The 20,877-nt window shown below is 49.2% G+C and overlaps 3 protein-coding genes across 4 annotated transcripts in view; 1 reads left to right on the top strand and 2 right to left on the bottom strand.

Annotated features, from left to right (window-relative positions):
* The window catches only part of Gnaz (G protein subunit alpha z), a 53,627-nt gene extending 48,333 nt beyond the window's left edge, over window positions 1–5,294 (bottom strand). Inside the window, exon 1 of the mRNA XM_047560104.1 lies at window positions 5,041–5,294. The gene's annotated coding sequence lies outside the window, so the exon portion shown is untranslated. The remainder of the gene's footprint in view (window positions 1–5,040) is intronic.
* Window positions 1–14,379, top strand: part of Rsph14 (radial spoke head 14 homolog) — an 82,131-nt gene extending 67,752 nt beyond the window's left edge. For both annotated transcript variants that reach the window (XM_047560108.1, XM_047560107.1), the window contains exons 5-7: window positions 9,843–10,068; window positions 12,013–12,149; window positions 14,093–14,379. In XM_047560108.1, coding sequence (XP_047416064.1) covers window positions 9,843–10,068; window positions 12,013–12,149; window positions 14,093–14,331 — 602 coding nt within the window. In that variant the 3' untranslated portion in view covers window positions 14,332–14,379. The remainder of the gene's footprint in view (window positions 1–9,842; window positions 10,069–12,012; window positions 12,150–14,092) is intronic.
* Window positions 14,380–19,202: 4,823 nt separating this feature from the next.
* LOC124991469 (sodium/glucose cotransporter 1-like) overlaps window positions 19,203–20,877 on the bottom strand; it is a 70,623-nt gene continuing 68,948 nt past the window's right edge. The window contains exon 14 of the mRNA XM_047562168.1: window positions 19,203–19,618. Within this exon, the coding sequence (XP_047418124.1) occupies window positions 19,203–19,618 (416 nt within the window). The remainder of the gene's footprint in view (window positions 19,619–20,877) is intronic.

Here is a 20,877-nt window from a genome sequence, read left to right as displayed (position 1 = left end):
CCAACACCCTGACAGAGCCTGGTTTTCATAGCTCACTGGGGCAGGCCTTGCTGAGGGGATCAAGGCTCAGATCAGACCTCTCCCAGGAATCCTGTCCTGGCAGTTCTCCATCCAAGGGGCAGGGAGGGCTACTTGATGGGGAAGGGGTCTTCTTCCCAAAGATATGCTCTGACCACAGTCCACCACAGTCCTTGGGGAAAGGGTCTGTTTTTGGTTTGAGGCAGCCAGCAGGAATACCAGTCTTGACACTGTTTGTAAGGCCCCTCCCAGCACTGTGGCTTTTAACAGTCTCGCTTCTTAGCACTTTTTGATGGATTCTCCAGGGACGTCTCTAAAAGAGAGTTATACCTTAATTTAGAAGCAAATAACTCAAAACTCCATGATGTAGCAGGCTCCTGTGGAAAAGAGAAGAATTCAAGGAAGCCATTGTGTGAAGCTGTCAGCCATGCTTGCCCAGGGCCTGCTGTGGCTAGACTTGTCTCCTGCTACCTTCTACCCAAGAGGTTGCTGGCTGCTGGTGGTCCACAGAGAAAGGGGAAAGAGGTGACAACTCAGAGCAGGCAATTTTTCACTTAATGTGTAATTGTGGGCTCCCCAGGCCAGGAGGCCAGGGAGGTTCATAGGCTGGGTCTGACCACTCCAGAAGCCCACCTGTCCATTCAAGAGAAAGAAGGAAAGGAGAAGAGCAAGGGGAGTAAGGGCAGTGAGCACACCACAGGCACATATACCAGGCCTTCCTTCTTTGCCCACATAGCCCCAGCATTGTTCTCACAGTCTCCACAACCAGGCCAACCTCATGGGCACACACCTAGGGATTAACACAGGGCCCAGTACCAGGAGTGATTCTCCATTGTCATTGCCTTGAAATGCTCAATAATTTCTTAACAAGGACCCTATAAATTGAGCAGCCAGAGCTGCCCATGTCACTTATTTCCCAGCACCCCCTGCCAACTGCAGCTTTTGACATAGGAGACCTGATATCCTCCTCTAGTCTCCTGAGGGGCTGACATAACTGTGTTCCTATCATTGGCCCTTTCTGGACCCTTCAGGCCCCCAAGTGACCTCAGCTGGTTCCAGGTTTCCCACATACCTTGATGCCAAAAACACCTTGATACCTCCAATCTTGCCCATCCCTCTGACCACCACTTGCACTGACATTTATTAGGGTCTAGGCCTATCTCCTGATTCCCTCCCTCTCATGAAGAAGTCTTGGTAAGTCTTCCTCAGTCAGTGCCAGCTCTGTCCTTTCAGTGGCTCAGATGAAAAATCTGCTGTGCTTGCATTTTCTCCATAAGCAGGTCTGACCTACTACGCTTGAAAGTAAATCTCCCATTCAGCCACCTCTCATCACCTCTACTGCACGCACCTCACTGAAATGTTACACAGCTCAGAAAGGCTTCCAGGTCTTAGCCCCAGCCCAGTTTATACTTCTACATTAGCAGAGATCTTGTTTTTTTTTTTTTTTTTCTTTTTTTCTTTTGCTGCTTCTTCTTCTTTCACTGGAGATCAAACCCAGCACTGCATGCATGGTAGGCAAGTGCTCTAACACTGGGCTACATCCCCAGCTCCAGCAGAGATCTTATAAAAGCCTAAATTAGTTTGTGTCTTCCCTCTGCTCTAAACTTGTCTAGGTCTTCCTGTCTCACTGGGGCATGTGGAGCTCTGCTCGACCTAGCCCTAAGACTCCACCCTTGCTCCTGTTGTTCCTTTGCTAGGTGCTCTCCCTTGGCCACCTCATAACTTGTCCGTGACTTCTTTGTTGCACTGCACCAAGCCCCACTCCAAAGAGATGCCCCCTTCCTTCTGTTTCAGTGTTTGGCCTGACATGGCACTCATCCACCTGCACTCAGTTACACATGTGTTACTGCCCACTGGATGTGAGCACTGGGAGTGGATGCTACATTCCACAGCACAGTGCCTGGCTCATGGTAGATGTTGGTACATAGCTCAATGAATGGGTGAAAGTCACAAGTAAGATTCCCTTCCTTGGGCCCTGTGGCTGCAGTCTCCCCCAGGATCATCAGAGGTTCCTGAAAGCTCACTCCTATGAAGCTTCTTTCCCTGCCAGTGTGGACATGTGCAAGGGGCCAAATGTGTGGGAGGGGATCTAGCAGAGCACGATTTATAAATGAGGACAAAATGGCTCAGAAGACAGGCCTAGACCAAGTGGGTAGCCAGACCACGGCCTGATCTCATATCTTTTGATGCTTACACTGGAGTTCTTGCCTCCAAACCCAGAGGCACAAGTCTGGGTGCTCCTGGGTCCTTTCCAGTGTGCATGAGCTGTAGCACGTGTGTGCCTCTGCTCAGGGGTTCTGCCTAGTGCCAACCCTTGGTGTCAGTTCTGATGCCTCTGTCCACAGGTTTCCCTAGAGGCCCAGTTATCCCAAGTTTCATTCCTGGGGTCTTCAAGAGAGCAGTGAGCTAATCTGCCTCCTGCAGAGTTCCTGTAAGCCAGCTGTGGTCAGCAGCAGCAATAAGCATGCCTCTACAGTCACTCAGTATCTTAGGTCTTCTGAGGTTAGTGTGGGCTAGCACAGGGTTGGCCTTGTTTTTTCCTTTAGGGAAGGAAGGGGCACACGCTGTCATTCAAGTTCACACATGAGATAATTAAGTGGCTAGGATGAGGCACACTCTCACCCAGCCTACACCAGCATTCAGAATTCCTTCTTTGAAAAAGCCCTCTATACCAGCAGCCTCTATATAGGAGTCCTGGGCAGCCAAGTCCATCCAGATACCCAGATGTTCCTGGAATCATCCTAGATGTCCCAGAGGTCCAGACAAAGGCACTTTTCCTCCTTGAAAACCAAGTCCAAGAGGCTTGGGACAGAGGAGGAATCCATTCCCTGTGTCCCAAACCTAGAGGCCCATGGCAAGTCCCTGCAATGGGCCAGGTGATAGGCACAGAACAAAGCAGCTTCATCCTGTTCAGCCCAGACCACACACCCCATGAGGGGAGGCAGGCCCTGTTTTCTCTGCAGTAACCCAGGCCTCAGCAAAAGCTAAGAGTGTGTGTGTACGTGCGTACACTTGCATTTGGGCATGGGCACACTACCAAGATGTTTTTGCACTCCTTGGAGTGGAGTGAAGGGGCAGATCTAGGGCAGAAGGTGTCACTGGTCTTCTGAGGGGGAGGTACTAGTCTTATTTACCTCCTGTCTCAAAAAATCAACATCTGTTAGAGGAACACACAGCAAGAATTTCAAATGAAATGCAAGTACCTCATCGTCTCTAGAGGAGGAGGCATACTGAAAGCATACTACTTCATCCAACCATGACCCGCCTACCTCCCAATGGTCCTTAAATGGACACTCCTAAACATGTGTGTCATGCAAGCAGAGACTGAATTAAAGGAATTTCCCAGCTCCAAACAGAACTACCATGGTCACTGCTCTCAATCATCCATGGTCTGAAGGCAATGTTACCAGCTTAGCATTATCCCAAAAGCAGGTGGCTCCATCCTGGCTATGAAGGAGGTTGGGTGTGTTGGTTACCCAGTGCCTTGGCCCTACCCAGAGGCAAGGTGCCCAGTTGCAAGGAGCCCTCTCTAGCCTTTAAAGGTCCTTCCCAAGCCTACTCCTGTTCAAAAGGTCACAGAACTGCTCTCCCTTTGTAAACAAGGAGGCTGCCACAGCTAAAAAGTAATGGGGTCAGTTCACTTCAGCAGCTCCCTCAATCCCTTGAAGCCCTCATCCATCTTTCCAGCCAAAACTGACTCCTTCCTAAGCACCCTCGTGCTCTCACCAGACTCAACTGCCCAAGTACCTCTCTGTGTCTCCATCCATTCTTCCCTTCTTCCTTCTCCCTGCAATGTCCATTCCAACTATACCCACGTCCTTCAAGCTTCAGTTCAAATGTCACATTGCCAACAGGCAGGTCTGACCTAAGCCTGTGGCACCTCTCTGAGGCCACTCCTGAGACCCTTGACCCCACACTAGGGGCTGGATTATCTTTGCATAGTTCACTATGGGGAAGTGAGTCAGTCCTTGGAGGGTAGGCCTACTCTACTCCCACCCTGTCTACACCAGTGCCAGGCCCTGGGGGAGCAAGAGCTCAGTAAACATTTGCTTAATTCAATTTGGCCAAGGAGCTTCCTCCAGACGGGGCTGAGGGCAGCAGGACCAGATCCCCAGGGCAGGGAAATCACTTGGGCAGAAAGGAGCAGGTCAGGGACTCAGCTGCTTCTCCAAACCAGGCAGACCTCGGCCACCAGGCGGGTCCCTCCACGTTCAGACTTGGACTCCAGGGAATCATGGTATCGACTGGCACCGCCTTCCCATCCTCTTCTCTTGGTTAACAGGAGCCCCAATTCTCGGCCTAGGCGGATTCCTGCCATCATCACCCAGACTGGCTCAGCACCGCCCTAAAGGCAGAGCCCCCTTCATATGGACTGCAAGATAATGAGCCTCAGTCCAGAGGCCCTCGCACCCCTCCCGCAAGCACCCCCGCCGCCTTTTAAGGGAAAAAATATTGAGCCGGGAACATATTACAATTGCAGCAGGTCGATACTCATCTCTTGCCTCCAAGGAACCTGCTCACTGCAGGAGCAATGACCGAAAACTGCGAGCCCTCTGTCCCCGGGCCCAGGCCTCTGGGGCCCTATCTTCCGTTCGGGTGAAGGCCACGCGCCGGCGCTCAGGCCAACCGGGTCGTCTCCTTCCAGTACCCCCGGAGGAAGATTCCACCTCAGCGCAGTTCCCAAAGGTCTCCCGGCCCGGTTCAGTACTGGCGGCCGCCCAGGGCGCTCGGCTGGTACCGCGCAGCATGCCTGACGCCCCGTCCCCTACCTCGCGGGCCAGCAGCTACCCTCTCCCGCGGGTTCCTCGGCCCGGCGCGCCTCTCTTCCCCGGCACCTGCCCTGCCCACGGCCACCTCCCACCTAGGCCGGGCATCCCTGCCAAGGCGATCCCCAACCCAGGCAGTTCCTGAACATAAGGTCCAGGAGGGGCCCCAGGTGGGGGTGGGGTGAACATCCCGGCCGTGCCCCCGACCCCTTGGGTCTCAACCGCGCGCGTCCGGGTCGCGGGTGCGCTCACTCACCTCTCAGCTGCCGCACAGTGCATCTGCCTAGCTGCTTCGGGTGGGGCGGGGCGGGGCAGCGAGCGCGGAGCCGCGGCGCCCTCGTTCCGCACTACGCGGGTGGTGGCGCTCGCGCGGGGACGTGACCGGACCGCGGGCGGCGCACACGCTTCGGCCGGCCTTGCTCCCTCCGCCAGCCTCCCGCGCCACCCGCCGCCCGCCCGCGGGTCCTCCCGCCCCGCGCCGCCGCCGGCAGGGGGCGGAGCCGCGAGCGCAGCTCGTTGCCGGGCCAACCGCGGGCGGGGGCTGTCGCGCGCCCGCCGGGCACCAAGAGCCCGGCGCCACCGCCCCGCCACGAGCGCCGGCTAATCGCCCATTGGACCCAGATGAATGACGGACCCTCCAACAGTCCAATGGTTTCACACAGGGGCGGAGCCGTGGCTCCACGCGCGCCGCAGTCCTGCAGGCTGTGCGGCCGCGGGCGTCCAGGGGCTGAGCTCTACTCAGGTCTCCGCGCCTACCTAGAGAGGCTGATTTATCAGCCAGGTAGGCCGACCCCAGAGCGGCGGTGGCCTCTGCCCTTTCTACTGCGGCTGGGATCCGCTCTCCTCCTGCCATCCAGGGTTCGAACCCAGCCCTTTCCCTTCATAACATCGACCTTGAGCAATAGACTACCCCTCCAACCTTTCATTTTGCAAAGTGAGACTAGTAGCACCTGCCTACCTGGATTGTTGCGATGGTCTTGTAGGATGTTCGAAAGACGTTTGCGAACCCTAAAGGTTCACACCTGTGAGATTCGTACAGCACAGGAGGGGCATTATTTATCCCTGCTGCTCTCGTTCTCAGCATGTTAGGGGCTCTTCAGGGTTCCTGGCAATATTGGTCCATGGAAAGGTTTTGTATTGTAAGAGACGGAAAGGATCTAGGAGATAGTCCCCAGTCTAGAGAAGCAGGAGGGAGCCAGTGCATGGCACCTTTGGGAAACCCACTGAAGGCAATGGATCCTCAGGAAAATGTACCTGAGGTCAGACAGCAAAATTCTGCTTGTAATATCAGGGGGAGCCCATCTGTGGGCCTTTGGGCCAGAAACCCCTCATTTCAGTGCTTAAAAGACTCAGACCAGAGGGCCAAGACATTCATGCTGCTCTCTCTTTTCTATTCTTATAGCCTGAAGCATATGTATTTTAGAGCATCCCTGGTAAAATGTAGAAAGTCACAGCTAAAATCTTCCTTGTCACTCTTTACACTTTCTTGGTCAAATTACTTGGATCACCTCACTCATTGAGCAGAAGCAGTGGAACTGACTATCAGCAGAAGTTGAGGATAAGACAGCCCCAACACAAGTCTGTGGTCAGATGATTCTGCTGGCCTTAAGATCATCCCATAACCTCCCTGGGATGTTTCCTTTGCTGTGCGATGGAGAACACTGCACTACATATCCCAGGATCAAGCCCAACTGTGAAGGTGCTGCCTAAACTTTCAGGAACCAGGATAGTTAATAGTTATGGTTACAACTGAGACCAATCTAGATGTGGCACAGTGATCCCTGGAGGTGGCTAGTGAGGACTAAAGGAATTTGACAGTTGAAAGGTTGCTCGCTCTGCATATATGCCCATCATGCTTCCTAGAGGGTAATTTTGAGGGTTAACATATAGGAAATGCACATTAACATCTGATCAAAGATGGGCACAGGCAATTTCTGTTGCAGAATCAGGGGTCAGAGTTAAGCTTTTTGCAGGGGCCAAACCCAGACGCAAGAGTGGGCTAACCCCTTACAGTATTCCAGCTGTGAGAGCAGATGCCAGCTCCTGGTGGGAACCGCTAGATCTGACTGTTGCCTACCTGACCTGACCCTGGATACCACCTCGAAGACAAAGGAATGGCTCACCTGGTGTCCAGCCAATTTTTATTTTCATTCATTTAGCAATCATTTACTGGAGGTTTCCTCAATGTGGGGCATATTTCTAGTCACAGTTCTAGGATGTAGACCTGATCCCTTCCTGGTGGACCCTTGTGGCTGCAGGGCAGGGGTAGAAAGTAGAACAATAATTTGTCATTATAGTTATGTAAATCTGTAACCTGATTCAGCATGGAGAGGTGGGTGGGGACCCTAGGATTCTGGGGGCACGAGGCAGGGGGAACACAGAGCACTGGGTTCAGCTTCCTGAAGGAAGAATTGCTTGAGCTGGGGTTGTAGCAGGACTGGAGGTAGCCAGTGATAGGGGATTGAAGTGAGTTCCAAGGTGGGGAGAACCTAGGCAGGAAGGAGTATGAAACTTGGAGAGACCAACCTGGATGCCCAGAATAGCCACACCTGGTCAATTGCATTCAAGTGATATTGGGGATGTTGGCCTAAGAATCACTGGAGAATTGTTAAATTAGCCTTTTAATGGCAAGTTTTGGTTTCATATTTATTTGCCTTGGGCATGGTCCCATAGACCATGTGAGTTGTGCTACTGGGCATAATCATATAGCAAAAATATTAACTAGTCAGTCCCAAGAAAATAAGAAAAAACAAAGAAGTCCAGTCTGTGAGGCATAGTTCAGCAAAGTGTCTGCTGTGTCATGGGATCATGGGGACACTGAATGTGTCAGTGATAGCGTTGGGGTAATTATCAGCAGGTGCTGTGCTGGCCTAGGGGCAGGGCACAGTTGGCAGGGGCCCTGTGACAGAACCCACCCAGCACCTCCCTGATAGCAAAGTGGTATCAATCCCTGCCCCAGGAAATTGACCAAACCTTAGTTTCAGGTGACTCCATGCCATGGGCATTCATGACAGCTCAACCCCAGGAGAACGTTCTACATCATTAACTATTAAAACCATACTGGTTCACACAGTATGGCAGTTTGCAGGTCCTCTCCCTCTGCCCATCTGGACTCTGCTCCACCTCTGTAAGACCTAGCTTCCCTGGGTCTACCTTTCTGTACTTCCAGAACCCATAGGACCCTGGAATTCCTTGTCTACAGACATGACAACCTGTTGCATAATGACCTGTCCCTAACTGACTCTCCCACTAGCCTTCCTACTTCCCCAGCTGGTGATCTCTGTGACCCACCTGTCCTAACCCCCAATCCTCACTGTGACTCTCAGGGTGGGTTTCTCTGGTTGGTTTCCTTGGGGTCCATGTGCCCCACCACCACTTGAACAAGCTGTTGTGGATCTGGGTTAGTTATAAATAGCCAGGCCCGCCACTCTCCTTTTAGCTGAAAAGCAAAGTGAACGAGCAGAAAGACACAACCGGCATGCGTTTTATTTTTAATCTCCCTCTGTCTCAAAATGAACCCAGGTCCCAGTACTGAGTATTTCTAGGAGCAGTGGCCCAAGACAGATGCTCGAGAAACAAAACCCAAACAGCCAAAGGGCCCTGGCTTTGTCCCCATCTGCTGTGTGACCTTGGTCATTTGAGTTTCCTCTCTGGTCCTCAGTCAAGGGAGAGGGGGCCATGGAAGTGATCACCTCCAATATTCTGACTTTTCTGACCTCACTTCTCTCCTTCTGTCCTTCCCCAGTGTGTGTCCATCCCAACTTGGACAGCACCTCCTTACAGTTCAGCAACACCTGTCACTGGGTTTTCTCGGGAAGTTTAGTTCAAATGTAAGTGAAGTCATGACCAAGTCCCAATTAGACAATTCCCATATTACATTGGTATTATATAACATCCTGCCAGGTGGGCTTATTTCAGTGCTGAGGAAATCAGTCTCAGAGAGGTTGAATTACCTGTTCAAGGCTACACAACTGGAAAGGATACAATTTAGGAGCTAAACCTAGGCTTCTTTGGAAATCTGTGAATATTAAATTTTAAAAATGAAAGCCTAACACACTTGAAGTAACAGGTAACTACTTTCTCTGTGGCCTGAGTGCCCTGAGAAGAAATGGGGCAGAGCTAGCTGCTCTACCCAGACACCCAAGTCAGAAGCTGGTTAGGGGTACTGGGAGCTACTGGACAGCAGGGAACATGCTGAGGGGCAGTAAGAACTGCTAAATACCCTAGCCTGCCTCTCCATCCGCCCTCACCTGGGGCATCTGCCATTTGATGTCCTCAGGGAGTGAGGGAAAAAGGCTGGGGTGATGTCTTCAAAGAGGAAATCCCTTGTGCTAATTGGCACTCAGAGACCTTTTGGCTAATTAACCTGTTTATTTACTCTCTAGAGTAAATTAGAAGGTTTAACTGGGGAGGGCAGAAGAGAGAGGTGTATGCTGGTGGCCACCTCCCCAGAGGCTTTGATAGTTTCTCAGTGGGCAGCATGGGATGCTGGGGGAGGATGGGAAGAGGGACAGATACAGGGCAGTAGTGATGGGTGTTTTGAGTGCATGGGGAAGAGTTGCCCTTTGCTCTTCCTACATCTCAAGGACTTGGGAGGGCTGCTCTGAAAGCCTGGGCCTCTTGGGAGACTGCTGGTGCTGGGGTTCTGGATTCTATTCCAGACAGCTACAGGTGGAAATATCCTTGCCCAGGAGGGAAGGAGAGCTGGAAAGAGTGAAGTGGGACCCATTTGTAGGGGAGTCTTTCACCGTCCTTCTAGTACCTGTTCTCCAGCTTCACCATTGGACTCTCCCAGGGGGTAACTGCTGCTTTTCAGGTTTCTGTATACCTGTTTATGTCTGATGTTCCTGAGGCCCAAGTGACCAAAGGCTAGCACCTTTTGTGACCTCTGGGACCTTATCTCTCAACCCCCACCCCATCTTCTGCCATGGTTGCACCCTCAGCTTCCTGATGACTACTCAGGCTCCATGCTAGGTCCTTCTGTCAAACCTTCCACCCTACCTGTGCAAGTCAGTCTGCATGGGAGGCTGTCCCCCAGTGTCTTTTCCTGTTCTGCAGGGGCCCATGGCATTGTTGATAGTGGCTTGATCTCCCCACTGGTGTGGAAGCTGCAGAGGGAGGAAGAGAACATCCAAGAGCTCATCCTGGACACGCTGGCTTCCTGCCTGCAGGAGGATGCCACTGAGGCTTTGAGCAGCGGTGCCGTGCCTTTCCTCAAGCAGAAACTTGTCAGTGACAACAAAGACATCCGCAGCAAGGCTGCTCGGGCACTCATCGCCATCAGGTGAGGCCCAGCCAGGTCAGACAGAGTGGCCATGCCCTTGGGCTTCTGCTGAAGTCCACAGAAAACTGAGCTGGCCAGAAGTAGGGCTTCACCCAACCATGTCTGCCCCAGAACCCAAGGCCATCCACCCTGAGCCTACTTCCCCTATCGTGCTTGTGCCCTGTGGGGAGGAGGGAGCTGGGTTGGAAGAGTACCTTATCTACTATAGTGATCACTGTACCAGTGGCCTCAGAGTGTACCCAAACCCTTTCTTACTACCATCCCAGACAAAAATAGCCAATTGGTCACCCACACTCATGAGGAAGGCAAACAGGAGTCTCCCCTGCCATAAAAATGACAGCCAGTGGTCACTAAATGCTTATGACACCAGGCATTGTCTATAAATTGCACATCTAGAAAATTCTCTAAGGAAGGGAATGTCTCCCTTTATAGGTAAGGAAACTGGGGCATAAGATCTAGTCACTTACTCAAGGTCACATAGGATTATGGTCTAAATTCTGGCCTGGAAACTGAGGAAGCAGGCTCCTTGTCCCCAGGATCACCCAAGTCCCTGAGAGGCTTGGGCAGATTCCTAGGCCTAGGCCCAGGCTCATCATCCTTCTGGTCTTTGCCCATAAGTCACCTTTCAGCACGGCTTTATACTGTATTAAAGTGTGGCCTCCTTCCAGTTCTCCCGGCCTTCCCCACCCAGCCTGTGTTCACCATCACCCCTATCATTTTGTTGTCATTCATTTGGGGAGCTTGGTGAGGACAGGGCATTTCTCTGTTTGCTGCTCTAGAACACAGGTCAGATTACTTGGCTTCCAAATGTCAACAGTGCCAAGGCAGAGAAACCCACCTCTTATCATGGTATTTGGACCAGTGACCACTGTATGCCAGGTGCCTGTATAGTACTTGCTGCCTGAATGAATTTGGGGAATCCACAAAGGTGGGCCCAAGCCTCTGTAGCCTTGATCAAGTATCTGAGAGTTAAGGCCCATTGCCCAGAAAGTCCAACAGTCTCACAAGCTCACAGCCATATGAATGACAAACCCATCTCTCAAACTATGTTTCCATAGAATACCTATGTCTTTGGGATGTTATTAAGAGTTCTACAAAGCTTGGTGCAGTAACATATGCCTGTAATCCTGGTTACTGGAGACCTGAGGCAGGAGGATTGCAAGTTCTAGGCCAGCCTCAGCAACTTAGTAAGGTCATGTCTTAAAATTTAAAAATAAACAAAAGAGCTTGAGGATATAGCCCAATGGTAGAGTACACCTGGGCTCAATCCCCAGTAGTCGGGAGTGGAGAAGAATTCTACCAAAATGAGGGTTCTGTGGATGGTGGATGGTGAAGTTTGAGAAAGTTTAAATGAATTGAAAAAGGGTCCTTGCTGCAGGATGCACATGCACCATGATGCTCCTGTGGGGCCTAATAGGCAGTATTTCCTGGTTTGGGGAGCTCTTCTCTTTTGCTGGCCCTCTCATGGTTAGGAAACTCTTGTGGAGTACACCACCTTATTTTCACAGCTTTATACAATGCTGAAATGAGATGTGACCTAAAAGTCACTTTATCTGAGTTCCTACCTGCTATTGCTCAGGGCTGGGCAGCTTACTGCTGTTTGGAGTAACTTGACCCTTAATTGATAGCTAACTCTTAGGTAGAGTCAAAATGGGTCTCACTGTGGTTCACATCCATGGGTCCTGCTCCTATGCATTTGGGACCAGAAAGAACATGTCTTGTTTCTTCTTTTGAGTGATGTCTTAGGGTGAGGTGCCATCGCCTCCTGGTCCCTGGTCTCACCTTCACTGGCAGCACGCAGTGCTCATACCAGCATTGCTATGTACCTGGCAGGGATAGTCCCAACACAAGTTATTTCTTTTTGTGTCCTCCTTGGGTAGTCCTGGGTCTCACTCCAGTCTTCCCTATCAAGTGGGACTCCTAGCTATCTCTGTTTTGCTCCAGCATCCCTCTAGGGGGCAAGAACCAGGTGTGGAAGCATGATGTCATCCCTATCCTGGTGCATCTGCTGAAAGATAAGGATGGAGAAGTGCAGGCCAATGCTGCTGGGGCTCTGATGTATGCCACAGTGACCACTGAAGGTAAGGCAAGGATGTTCACCCCAGGATCCTTCAGGCTGGGTGGGTCTAGGCATGAGGGAAGAGGGAGCCCTCCCACCCAGCACGTCAGCAGCCACTGTGAACTTTCCAAACTCATCCTTCTCATACTCAGGGACTGAATATTACTCCCCCAACCATCCATATTGGTCACTCACATTAGGACCTTTGTCCCTTCATACTACTCTTTCCTGGGCCTGGAATTACTACCTCCACTCAGATTCCTTGTGAGGTATGATTCTGGTATTGATTAGATTGCTATCTGTGATTCTGTTTTCCTGTGGTCTAAGCAAACCCTGGGACACTTGACTCTAAGGTGTTTCTTGATCATAATTGATTTTCTCAAATTGGTGGAAGGGCAAATGAGAGTACAGGATTATCTTCTCCCATACCCCCTGCCCAGGACTCCCAGACAGCCAGACTCTGAGCTAAGGGAAGAGACCTGAGCTGATCTCCACACCCAATACGCTGGATCTGATTTCTTCCTCCCACTCTTGAGAACTTCTGAAAACTGTCTGATCTTCTCCATTGGCCCACACTCATCTGCACCAACCCTGTGCCCTGTGCTTCCTTTGAATCCAACAGAGAGTTCTCTGAGTCTTGGATTTGTGATCAATATGGTGCAAAGTCTCCCCCAAACAGATTCTCCCAGAACCTCCTCACTGGATCCTAATTGTGGAATTTGAGATACATGGAGGAGGTGAGGTTGGGGCCTTCTCAGAGGTCACAGCCCTGCTTTCCATTGTGTGGTTAGGATGCTGACTACATGGGGGGCTAGGGGTGCCCCCTGTGCTTTCATCCTGGGGAATCTCAGCTCAGGCTTCCTATAAGAGCACTTGGAGGGCTAGGGGGCCCATAGGGGCTCAGACAATGGCCAGAGATACAGAATCCAGAAGCCAGGCATGCAAGGATAACTAATCCCCAGATGGCATTCCAGTGAATGATCTCTGAGCCCTAGTCATGACAGGCACTGAACTAGACAATGAGAACCCATAGTTCTCTGTCTCTGGTGTCTATAGTTGGCAGGACAGGCAGAATGATGAATGACATGGAGAAGTGCAGCATTCCACAGGTCACATGATAGGGGCCAAACATCCCCTGGGAGGGGCTTGAGGATCAACCCAAAGGACAGTGGGAGTTAGCAGGGTAGAGGCTGAGACTCCCTCCATCCCTCTACATACCCACCTTGCAGCAAAGGAGTTTGCTGACAGTGGGTTGAGAGAATCTTCTGTACATATTAATGTCTGTGTTCCCAATGGACTGTTAGCACCATGAGGGCAAGACAAATGTGGGTTGTTTTGTTGTTTCCTTCCTTCCTCCCTTCCTTCCTTTCCTTTCCTTTCCCTTTCTCTTCCTTTCCTTTCATTTTCCCTCCCCTCCCCTCCCCTCCCCTTCTCTTCCCTTTCTTCTGTACTGAGGATAGAATTCAGGGCCTTGCACTTGTTAAACAAGTGCTCTACCACTGAACTAGGCCCCCAGCCCTCGTATGAGTGTTTTTATGCCAGGTGTTGAGTAACTGCTCAAGAAATATTTTCCACATGAATTATTAGCTTTCCATTTTAAAAATGTAGACCTGGGAATGTGGCTTAGTGGTAAATTGCTTGCCTGGCATGCATGAGGCCCTGGGTTCAAATCCCATAGCACCAAAAATTAAAAAAATTAAAAAAGACAATTTGTATTGTCTCATGAGGACTGATTTCAGGATAAGAAAGAGAATGATGGAGAGAAGCCAGTTAGAGGACTGGAAGAGCAGGGTTGAGGGGGTTCTGGTTTAAGCTGAACTCGACAAAAGTGTGCAAGAGAGATGAGGAGAAAGGAGGGTGGATACAGGGTGGTGCCTCTCCTTGAAACTGCATAGGCAGGAGGGTAGGGGGAGGAAGGCCCCCTCAAAATGACTGGTTAAGAAAGCTGGTGTTGGTGGTCTACAGGGAAGTATGCAGCTCTGGAGGCAGAAGCCAACTACCCACTCCTGCAGCTTCTTTTCTCACCTCTGATCAAAGTGCGCCTGAATGCCACCAAGGCCCTCACTATGCTGGCTGAGGCCCCTGAGGGTCGCAAGTTCCTGCAGCTCCACGTTTCTACCTTCCGTGAACTTGAGTCAGATCAAAATGAGGCTGTACGGAGGGCAGCCCACATTGCTATCCAAGTGATTGAATGGAAACCCTGAGCCCTCTTTGACCCAGATCCAATAAGTCACCTCTGTGCCTGAATAAATGGGAAGAATCTTTATCTCAGGTCTCAGTGGTATTTTATGTTCCTGGAGCATTGTCACATATTTCTGCCAAAGGATAAATACCAAGCCCAGAGAAATAGGGTCCTGGGTGGCACAGACCCAATCCAGGGCAGGGAATGAGTAGGAGGTGATCCTGGGAGTTCTACTTTCTCTGGGTCCAGATTCTCCTTAGTAGGTGAAAACTAGGGCTGAGACCTCTAGGGACAGGGTGGGGGGCAGGGAGTTGGGTTTGGGGTTGGAAGGAACACTGCTGGACCAGGCACTAACCAAGCTTTGTACACTAGAGTGATCAGGCCTTTGTACACTAGAGTGATCAGGCCTTTGTACACTAACTAGAGTGATGCACTGTGGAGTGCATCTGGGTGTGGTCCTGCTGGGCACTCTCTTCAGTGCCCTGTTCGGCCAGTTCTGTCCCTTTCCCAAAGGCTTGTCAGGAAGCAAGGTGATGGTCTGATTCAGAATCTTCCCAGGGGAGGGTAAGTAGGTCATAAGAGCATCTGCCAGGGCTCAGCATTCAGGACAAGTATTGATTCTAGTTTTCTCCTTAAGACTTTCTCCTCAAAACAGCTTCATTCTTCTCAAAAGCAAGGAAGTCACCAGGACACTCTCCCTCCTGGGCTGGCTTAAAGCCCCCTGCACCTTCCCCCTCCTTCTTAAGCCTTCCTGACTGCAGAGCAGCCCTGCAGTGAGCCTGCCTACCATCTGTGCGTCCACTTGTGCTTCTCCCCTTGTAGTGAGATCAGCTAGAGAGGCTGGGAATTCAAGGAAGGGGAGGAGAAAGAAGCTGGACTGAAGAGGGTGGCAGTTCTGAGGCATGTGAACAAATTCAGAGGGGTGGTCAGGGGAGCCCTTTTGTCTCTCCCCACCCAGCCCTGCCTGGTTTGGCCATGCAACAGCTCCCCTCTGGTTTGCGGGGAGAAGCTGTGGTTCCAACCTCAGTTGAAGGACCATAAGAGTTAAACCTTAGGACTGGGCCCTTACTTCTGGAGCTACACTGAAGCCTTAATCTTTACCCAGGAAGTTTTGAGGCTCCCTCCTCACCAACCGAGAATTTATTCAGGGAGGCATTCTCAGGATAAATATTATCAGCAAAACCAGACTCCCAAGTAAGCCTGTTTTTGCACTCTTTTCAGTGAGTCCCAGGAACCCTCACTTTTCTGGAAGAAATAGAGAAGTTTGTGTCCTTAGATTTAAAGGATTATTCCAAATAGACGCTCTTATTCTGAAAGGGATTGGCTGTTGGTCCTGGCTGAGATTTCAGATTCAATCCCATTCTCAGAAAAGGACTCATTAGAGGAAATCATTTTTCCATCAGGGAAGCAGATACCTGCTCCAGGGACTCCAATGCCTCATGTTCCAATCCTGTCTCAACACACAGCAAGTTGGCTCCACCTTTTCCACAGGCTCTGGCTAAGTCACCAACTTCCCTGTCACCAAGACTCTGTGCCTTTGTTCTCTGATACAGAAGTCTCTTTGTGTGTGAATGGTGTACTGGGGATTGCTCTACCACTGAGCTACATTCCCAGCACTTTTTATTGAAACTGGTCTCATTAAGTTGCCCAGGATGGCCTCAAACTTGTGATCCTTCTCCCTCAGCCTCCTGAGTTGCTGGGAGGAACCATCTTTTGTTATATAACTAGTGGTATTGGTATTTCTCATGGTTCTGTTCTAGGCCCTCTTTTCTCCCATTTTTTCCTGTACAATCTTATTTGCCTGTCCATAAGCCTCCTTCACCAGGTCCCTTTCTTAGTTGGGATTGCCTTCTACCTTTTTTCTCCCAATCCTGGGTTTCTGGCACCAGTCTTTCTTCGGAATTCTGATTCCTTATACCTAACTAATCTTCTACCCTTAAATGTCTCCAGGCAAGAATTAACACCTGTCCTTAACAAATTGTTTCAGAAAATAGGGGAGGAAGGAACATTTTACAACTCATCCTGAGAACAATATTCTGATACCTAAATCAGACAAAGAAATCACAAGAAAACTATAGAGCAATATTCCTAAATGAATATAGACAAAAAACTCACAAAAATATTCACATGCCAAATCCAGAAACACATAAAAAGCATTATACACCAGGACCAACTGAGATTTAAATGTCCCAGAATGCATGATTGATTTATATGAAAATCATTTAATGTAATTCTGTAGCTAGAAGAAACGATTATATCTAATTCTATAGATAGAAGGGCAAAAACCAGAAAAAAATCACTCTACAAAATCCAACACCCATTTATGAGTAAAAACAAAAATAAGCTGAGCACAGTGACACATGCCTGTAATCCCAGTGATTTGGGAGACTGAGGTATGAGCATTGCAAGTTTGAGGCCAACCTCAACAATTTCACAAGGCTGTAAGTCACTTAGCGAGACCCTGTTGCAGACAATAAAAAAGACTGGGAATGTTAACTCCTGGGTTCAATCCCCAGTACCAATAAATTAAATAAACAAACCCAAACAAGACTCTTGGTAAACTAGGAATAAAGGGGAACTTCCTCAACATGATAAAGAACGTCTGCAAAAACTCATAGCTGATATTATATTCAGTAATAGAAAAATGCTTACTCTGAGATCAGGAACAAGACAAGGATGTCTGATCTTGCCACTTCTATTCAACAATGTCATTGTGCACCTTCTAGCTAGGTCAGTTACACAAGAAAAGAGATAAGGGGCATCCAGATTGGAAAAAAAGGCAAACTATTTTTATTCATGGATTACATGATTTTATGTAAGAAAAATCATATGCTTAAAAACTGTTAGAACTAATAAACTAGTATGGCAGTATTGCAGGATACAAAAATCAATATACAAAAACTGATTATATTTCTAAACACTAACAATGAACCATCCAAAATTGAAGTTAAGTCAATTTCACTTACAAGAGCACCAAAAAAAGAATAAGCTAATTAGGAAAAAATTTAACAAAAGAAGTAAAGTGCCAGACTTGTGCACTAAAAACAAAACATTGGTTAAACATTAAAGACCTAAATAAATGGAAAGACATCCCATATTCATGGATCAGATGACTTAGTGCTTTCAAAATGTCAATAAACATTTTCACACAGCTCAAACTCAACATGTAAGAAATGAAGCTCATATTTCTCCCATGTCTGTTCTTTCTCCAGTGTGTTCAAACCAGAGTGATGTCTGGCCCCTTCCTTCAGAAACCCCCTTCTCTTTACCTCTCAGTCACTAATTTGCCTGCATTGTTCTAGCACTCTCCTGGTGAGTGTTCCTGCCTCTTTTCATCTTCCCAGCAGCAGCCAGCAAATCCTATCCTATCACTTTCCTACCTAAATTCCCAGGGACTTAGAATTCCAAAGCATACAAGGCCTTCTTGTTAGGCACAAGACTTTCCACTTCCCACCATCCTTACACACACATGCCATATTTTCCATGGCTTCAAAGATGCCTTGTACTCTAGCTTCAAGTCTTTCCGTACATAGTCTCTTCTGATATTCAGCTAACTGACTTCTTTCTTCTTTAAGGCTAGGTGAATGCCTACCAGGCATTTCTGCCTGGTACAAATGATGTGGTGGGTAATTATGTGAACTTCTGTCCACCCCCTTGGTTTCTATGTTCCCTTGATGAACCTCAGTTTTCTCCCCTGTGAAATGTAGTTAATTCTAATCCTTCCACAGGGGGTTCTGTGGCTTGAATGTGATAAGGTACATAGGGCATGAAAACAGCAGGCTACATGAAATGTAGGCTATCATCATTATTGTTTGCTTTCCTCCATAGACCATGAGCTCTGAGAACAGTTTCTACGTGCTTTGTTTAGGGCTACTTCCTAGAGGCACACAGCAGGCATTCAAAACTGTCAGGTAAGGATTAGAGAAAGGAAGGCCTGGCTTTTGTGAATGGGACTTCAGAGTATGATTTTCATGATGCTGGGTGTGCTTCCCCCAAGATCACTTCAAGGCACCTGAAACATTTCCTAGACACAAATAATTTATTTATTTTGGTATGAGAAGAAAGAGGAAGGAGAAGTTCAGGGAGCCCCTATAGAAACACAGCCCAGGAGTGGCCTATATTTGCTAGCTAAAGGGAATCTAACACATGTAACACATGGGCCCAACTCCCATTAATGTCAGACTGGGAGTGTGATGGGGAGAGCTGGCATAGGGGGACTTTCCCCCTTCCCTCCCCTTCAGGAATACAGTAAGGCAAAAGTCAAAACAGTGGTGAGTTATATGGAGGCCAATTCTGTTAGAACAGAGGCTGCCTAGGCCCCACCCATGGTCCAGGCAGGAGCTGGAGTTTCCAGCTACATGGCAGCTGTTGTTCCATGGCTGTGGTCATCAGCACTGGGTACCGAGATTCCCCAGTAGGGGTGGAAAAGGAGTAGGGCTTACACCACACAGCATCTTTGCCAGCAGGGGCATGCTTCGAAAATGAGGAGACGACAAAGCAATGGAGGATGGGTATAGGAAAGAAATGGTGACAGTCAAGTAAACACAAGCAAAACACCCCAAATATATCTAGAGATAAAAACCCAAAATTAAATTTAAAGTGAAAGTCAATGCTTATGCAGTAAATCCATTTGGAGAAAATGACTCATTTTGGAGAGGAGCAGATGTTCTCATTTACATAGTCTCTATAATCATGAATGAACTTTGTTCTGTCCCCCTGTGGCAAGCATGACCAGCAGCTGGTCACATTTGATGCATGACACCAAGGGAGAGTTTCCATTAGTGTAATCCTTGACCTCATATCCTTGGGTCTCCCGCATCCACTTCAGGATGAGGGAGTCTGGGAAAGGCAGCAGTCCTGCCTTCCCTCTGGACAACCCCAACCTGAGCTGTTTCAGAAGAAGTAGATGTGACTGAGGACTACAAGTATAATCAAGATTATTCCATTGGCATTGACCACTCTGCTCCAGAAGGGTTCTTCTGATATGTCACCCCACTCTGTACCTTCTGCCTTTTTCTTGGTATCCTCCAGCTTCCTGATTGCTGATTCTGGGGTCAGCATCTCTGTACCTCCTGACATATCACCATGCTCCATCTTCTTCTTGGTCACCTCTAACTTCCTGGTTGCCTCTCCTGGGGCCAGCACCTCTGTACCTTTGGCTATGTCACCATGCTCTATCTTCTCCTTAGTTGCTTCCATATTTTCCTTTGTGGCCTTTTCAGGGGACAATTTGGGACCTGGCTGTGGCTCCAGACCACAGAAAAGGTCCCAGGTTTTCCAGAGGCAGGTGTTGGCCTCCTTGAACTTATCTAGAACATAGGAACAGGCAAAGGTCAGGAGGCATGCACACCATGACACAGGAGAGAAGATTCCAAAGGGAATCATTTCTCAACAGCAAGTCCAATATGAAGTCCAACAACTCACTCCTAATAAAGAAGTGTTCAGCCTGAACATGGAATGTCTATAACCATCCTCAGAGATGTGACTGAGGTAAAAGGTGGAAAAAAGGACTTAGGAAGCACTCTGGGAGCAGAGTAGGTCTGCAGAGCTATCAGCTATACCCAGAACCCCTAATTGGGCAGCTGACATAAGTGTAATAGGAGCATAGCCCTTCCATGTGCACCCTGTTGTGCCATGGCAATGCCCTTCCCTGTTTTTGTAGGTCTAGAACAGGTGGTGACTGCTCCTCTGAGCATGTACTCCACCCAGGTCATTAGTATTTGGAGGATGGAGAAAGCCCTGCAAGTCCTGGAAATAAGACACTACTTTCTTTGACAGTTGCTGGGAAAGTATCTTCTCCAGGAAGCAGCCAGTCTCTCTACTTGACCCAGTAGGGCATTTGCAGATGCCTGGGTCCTTATAGGAACTTCCTATTGTACAGGAGGGGAGACTAAGAATTACAGAAAGTTTTCCATTCATTTTCTTAAGGCAAACTAGTGGAAGTACCGGACTGTGGAGCTTGAATTTTACTCCAGTGTCAGCACTATGGATGCTGGTTTGCCCCTTGGGACCTGCTTAGGCCTGGGTCAGCACCACGGTCAGCTCCCAGCTCAGTAGTATGGACTCAATGGCTGCCTGGGATTTAACCTTAGAGCCACTCCTGGGAATGGTTCCCTTCTGGATGACAAGACAACCCCATTTTAGTCAGAGTGGGCTCCCAACCTACTGTGGAGGTTGAGAAGGCATCAGGGATGATGGAACCCACCTGACATGGATGGAAGAGTCTGTTAGAAGGGGAAGGGTGTCTGTAGCTGGAGAACCTTAAAGCCAGTGACACAGATATATGATGTTTGGACTGAGAAGTCTGATCACCAGTCATACTCTTGCTTCTGTTCTCAGACACCCAAGTTATAACACTGTCATGCAGCTTGCAGGATCTAAGATGCAGCTGGAAGAGGTAACTAGAATTGAAAAGGCAACCAGTCGTTCAACCACAGCACAACTGTCACCCCAAATAGACAAGGCAGGATGATGGGCAGCTGTCTGGCCTAGGGGCTGAAAGCCCATACTTTGGAGTGAGACTGCCGGTTTTTAAATCCCAGCTCTACCACTGTCTGGTCATCTACAG

The sequence above is a fragment of the Sciurus carolinensis genome, chromosome 8 (assembly GCF_902686445.1).
Source record: "Sciurus carolinensis chromosome 8, mSciCar1.2, whole genome shotgun sequence".
NCBI classification, from domain to species: domain Eukaryota; kingdom Metazoa; phylum Chordata; class Mammalia; order Rodentia; family Sciuridae; genus Sciurus; species Sciurus carolinensis.
The sequence above is the reverse complement of the archived record's forward strand: the minus strand, read 5'-3'. Positions and strand labels throughout refer to the sequence as shown.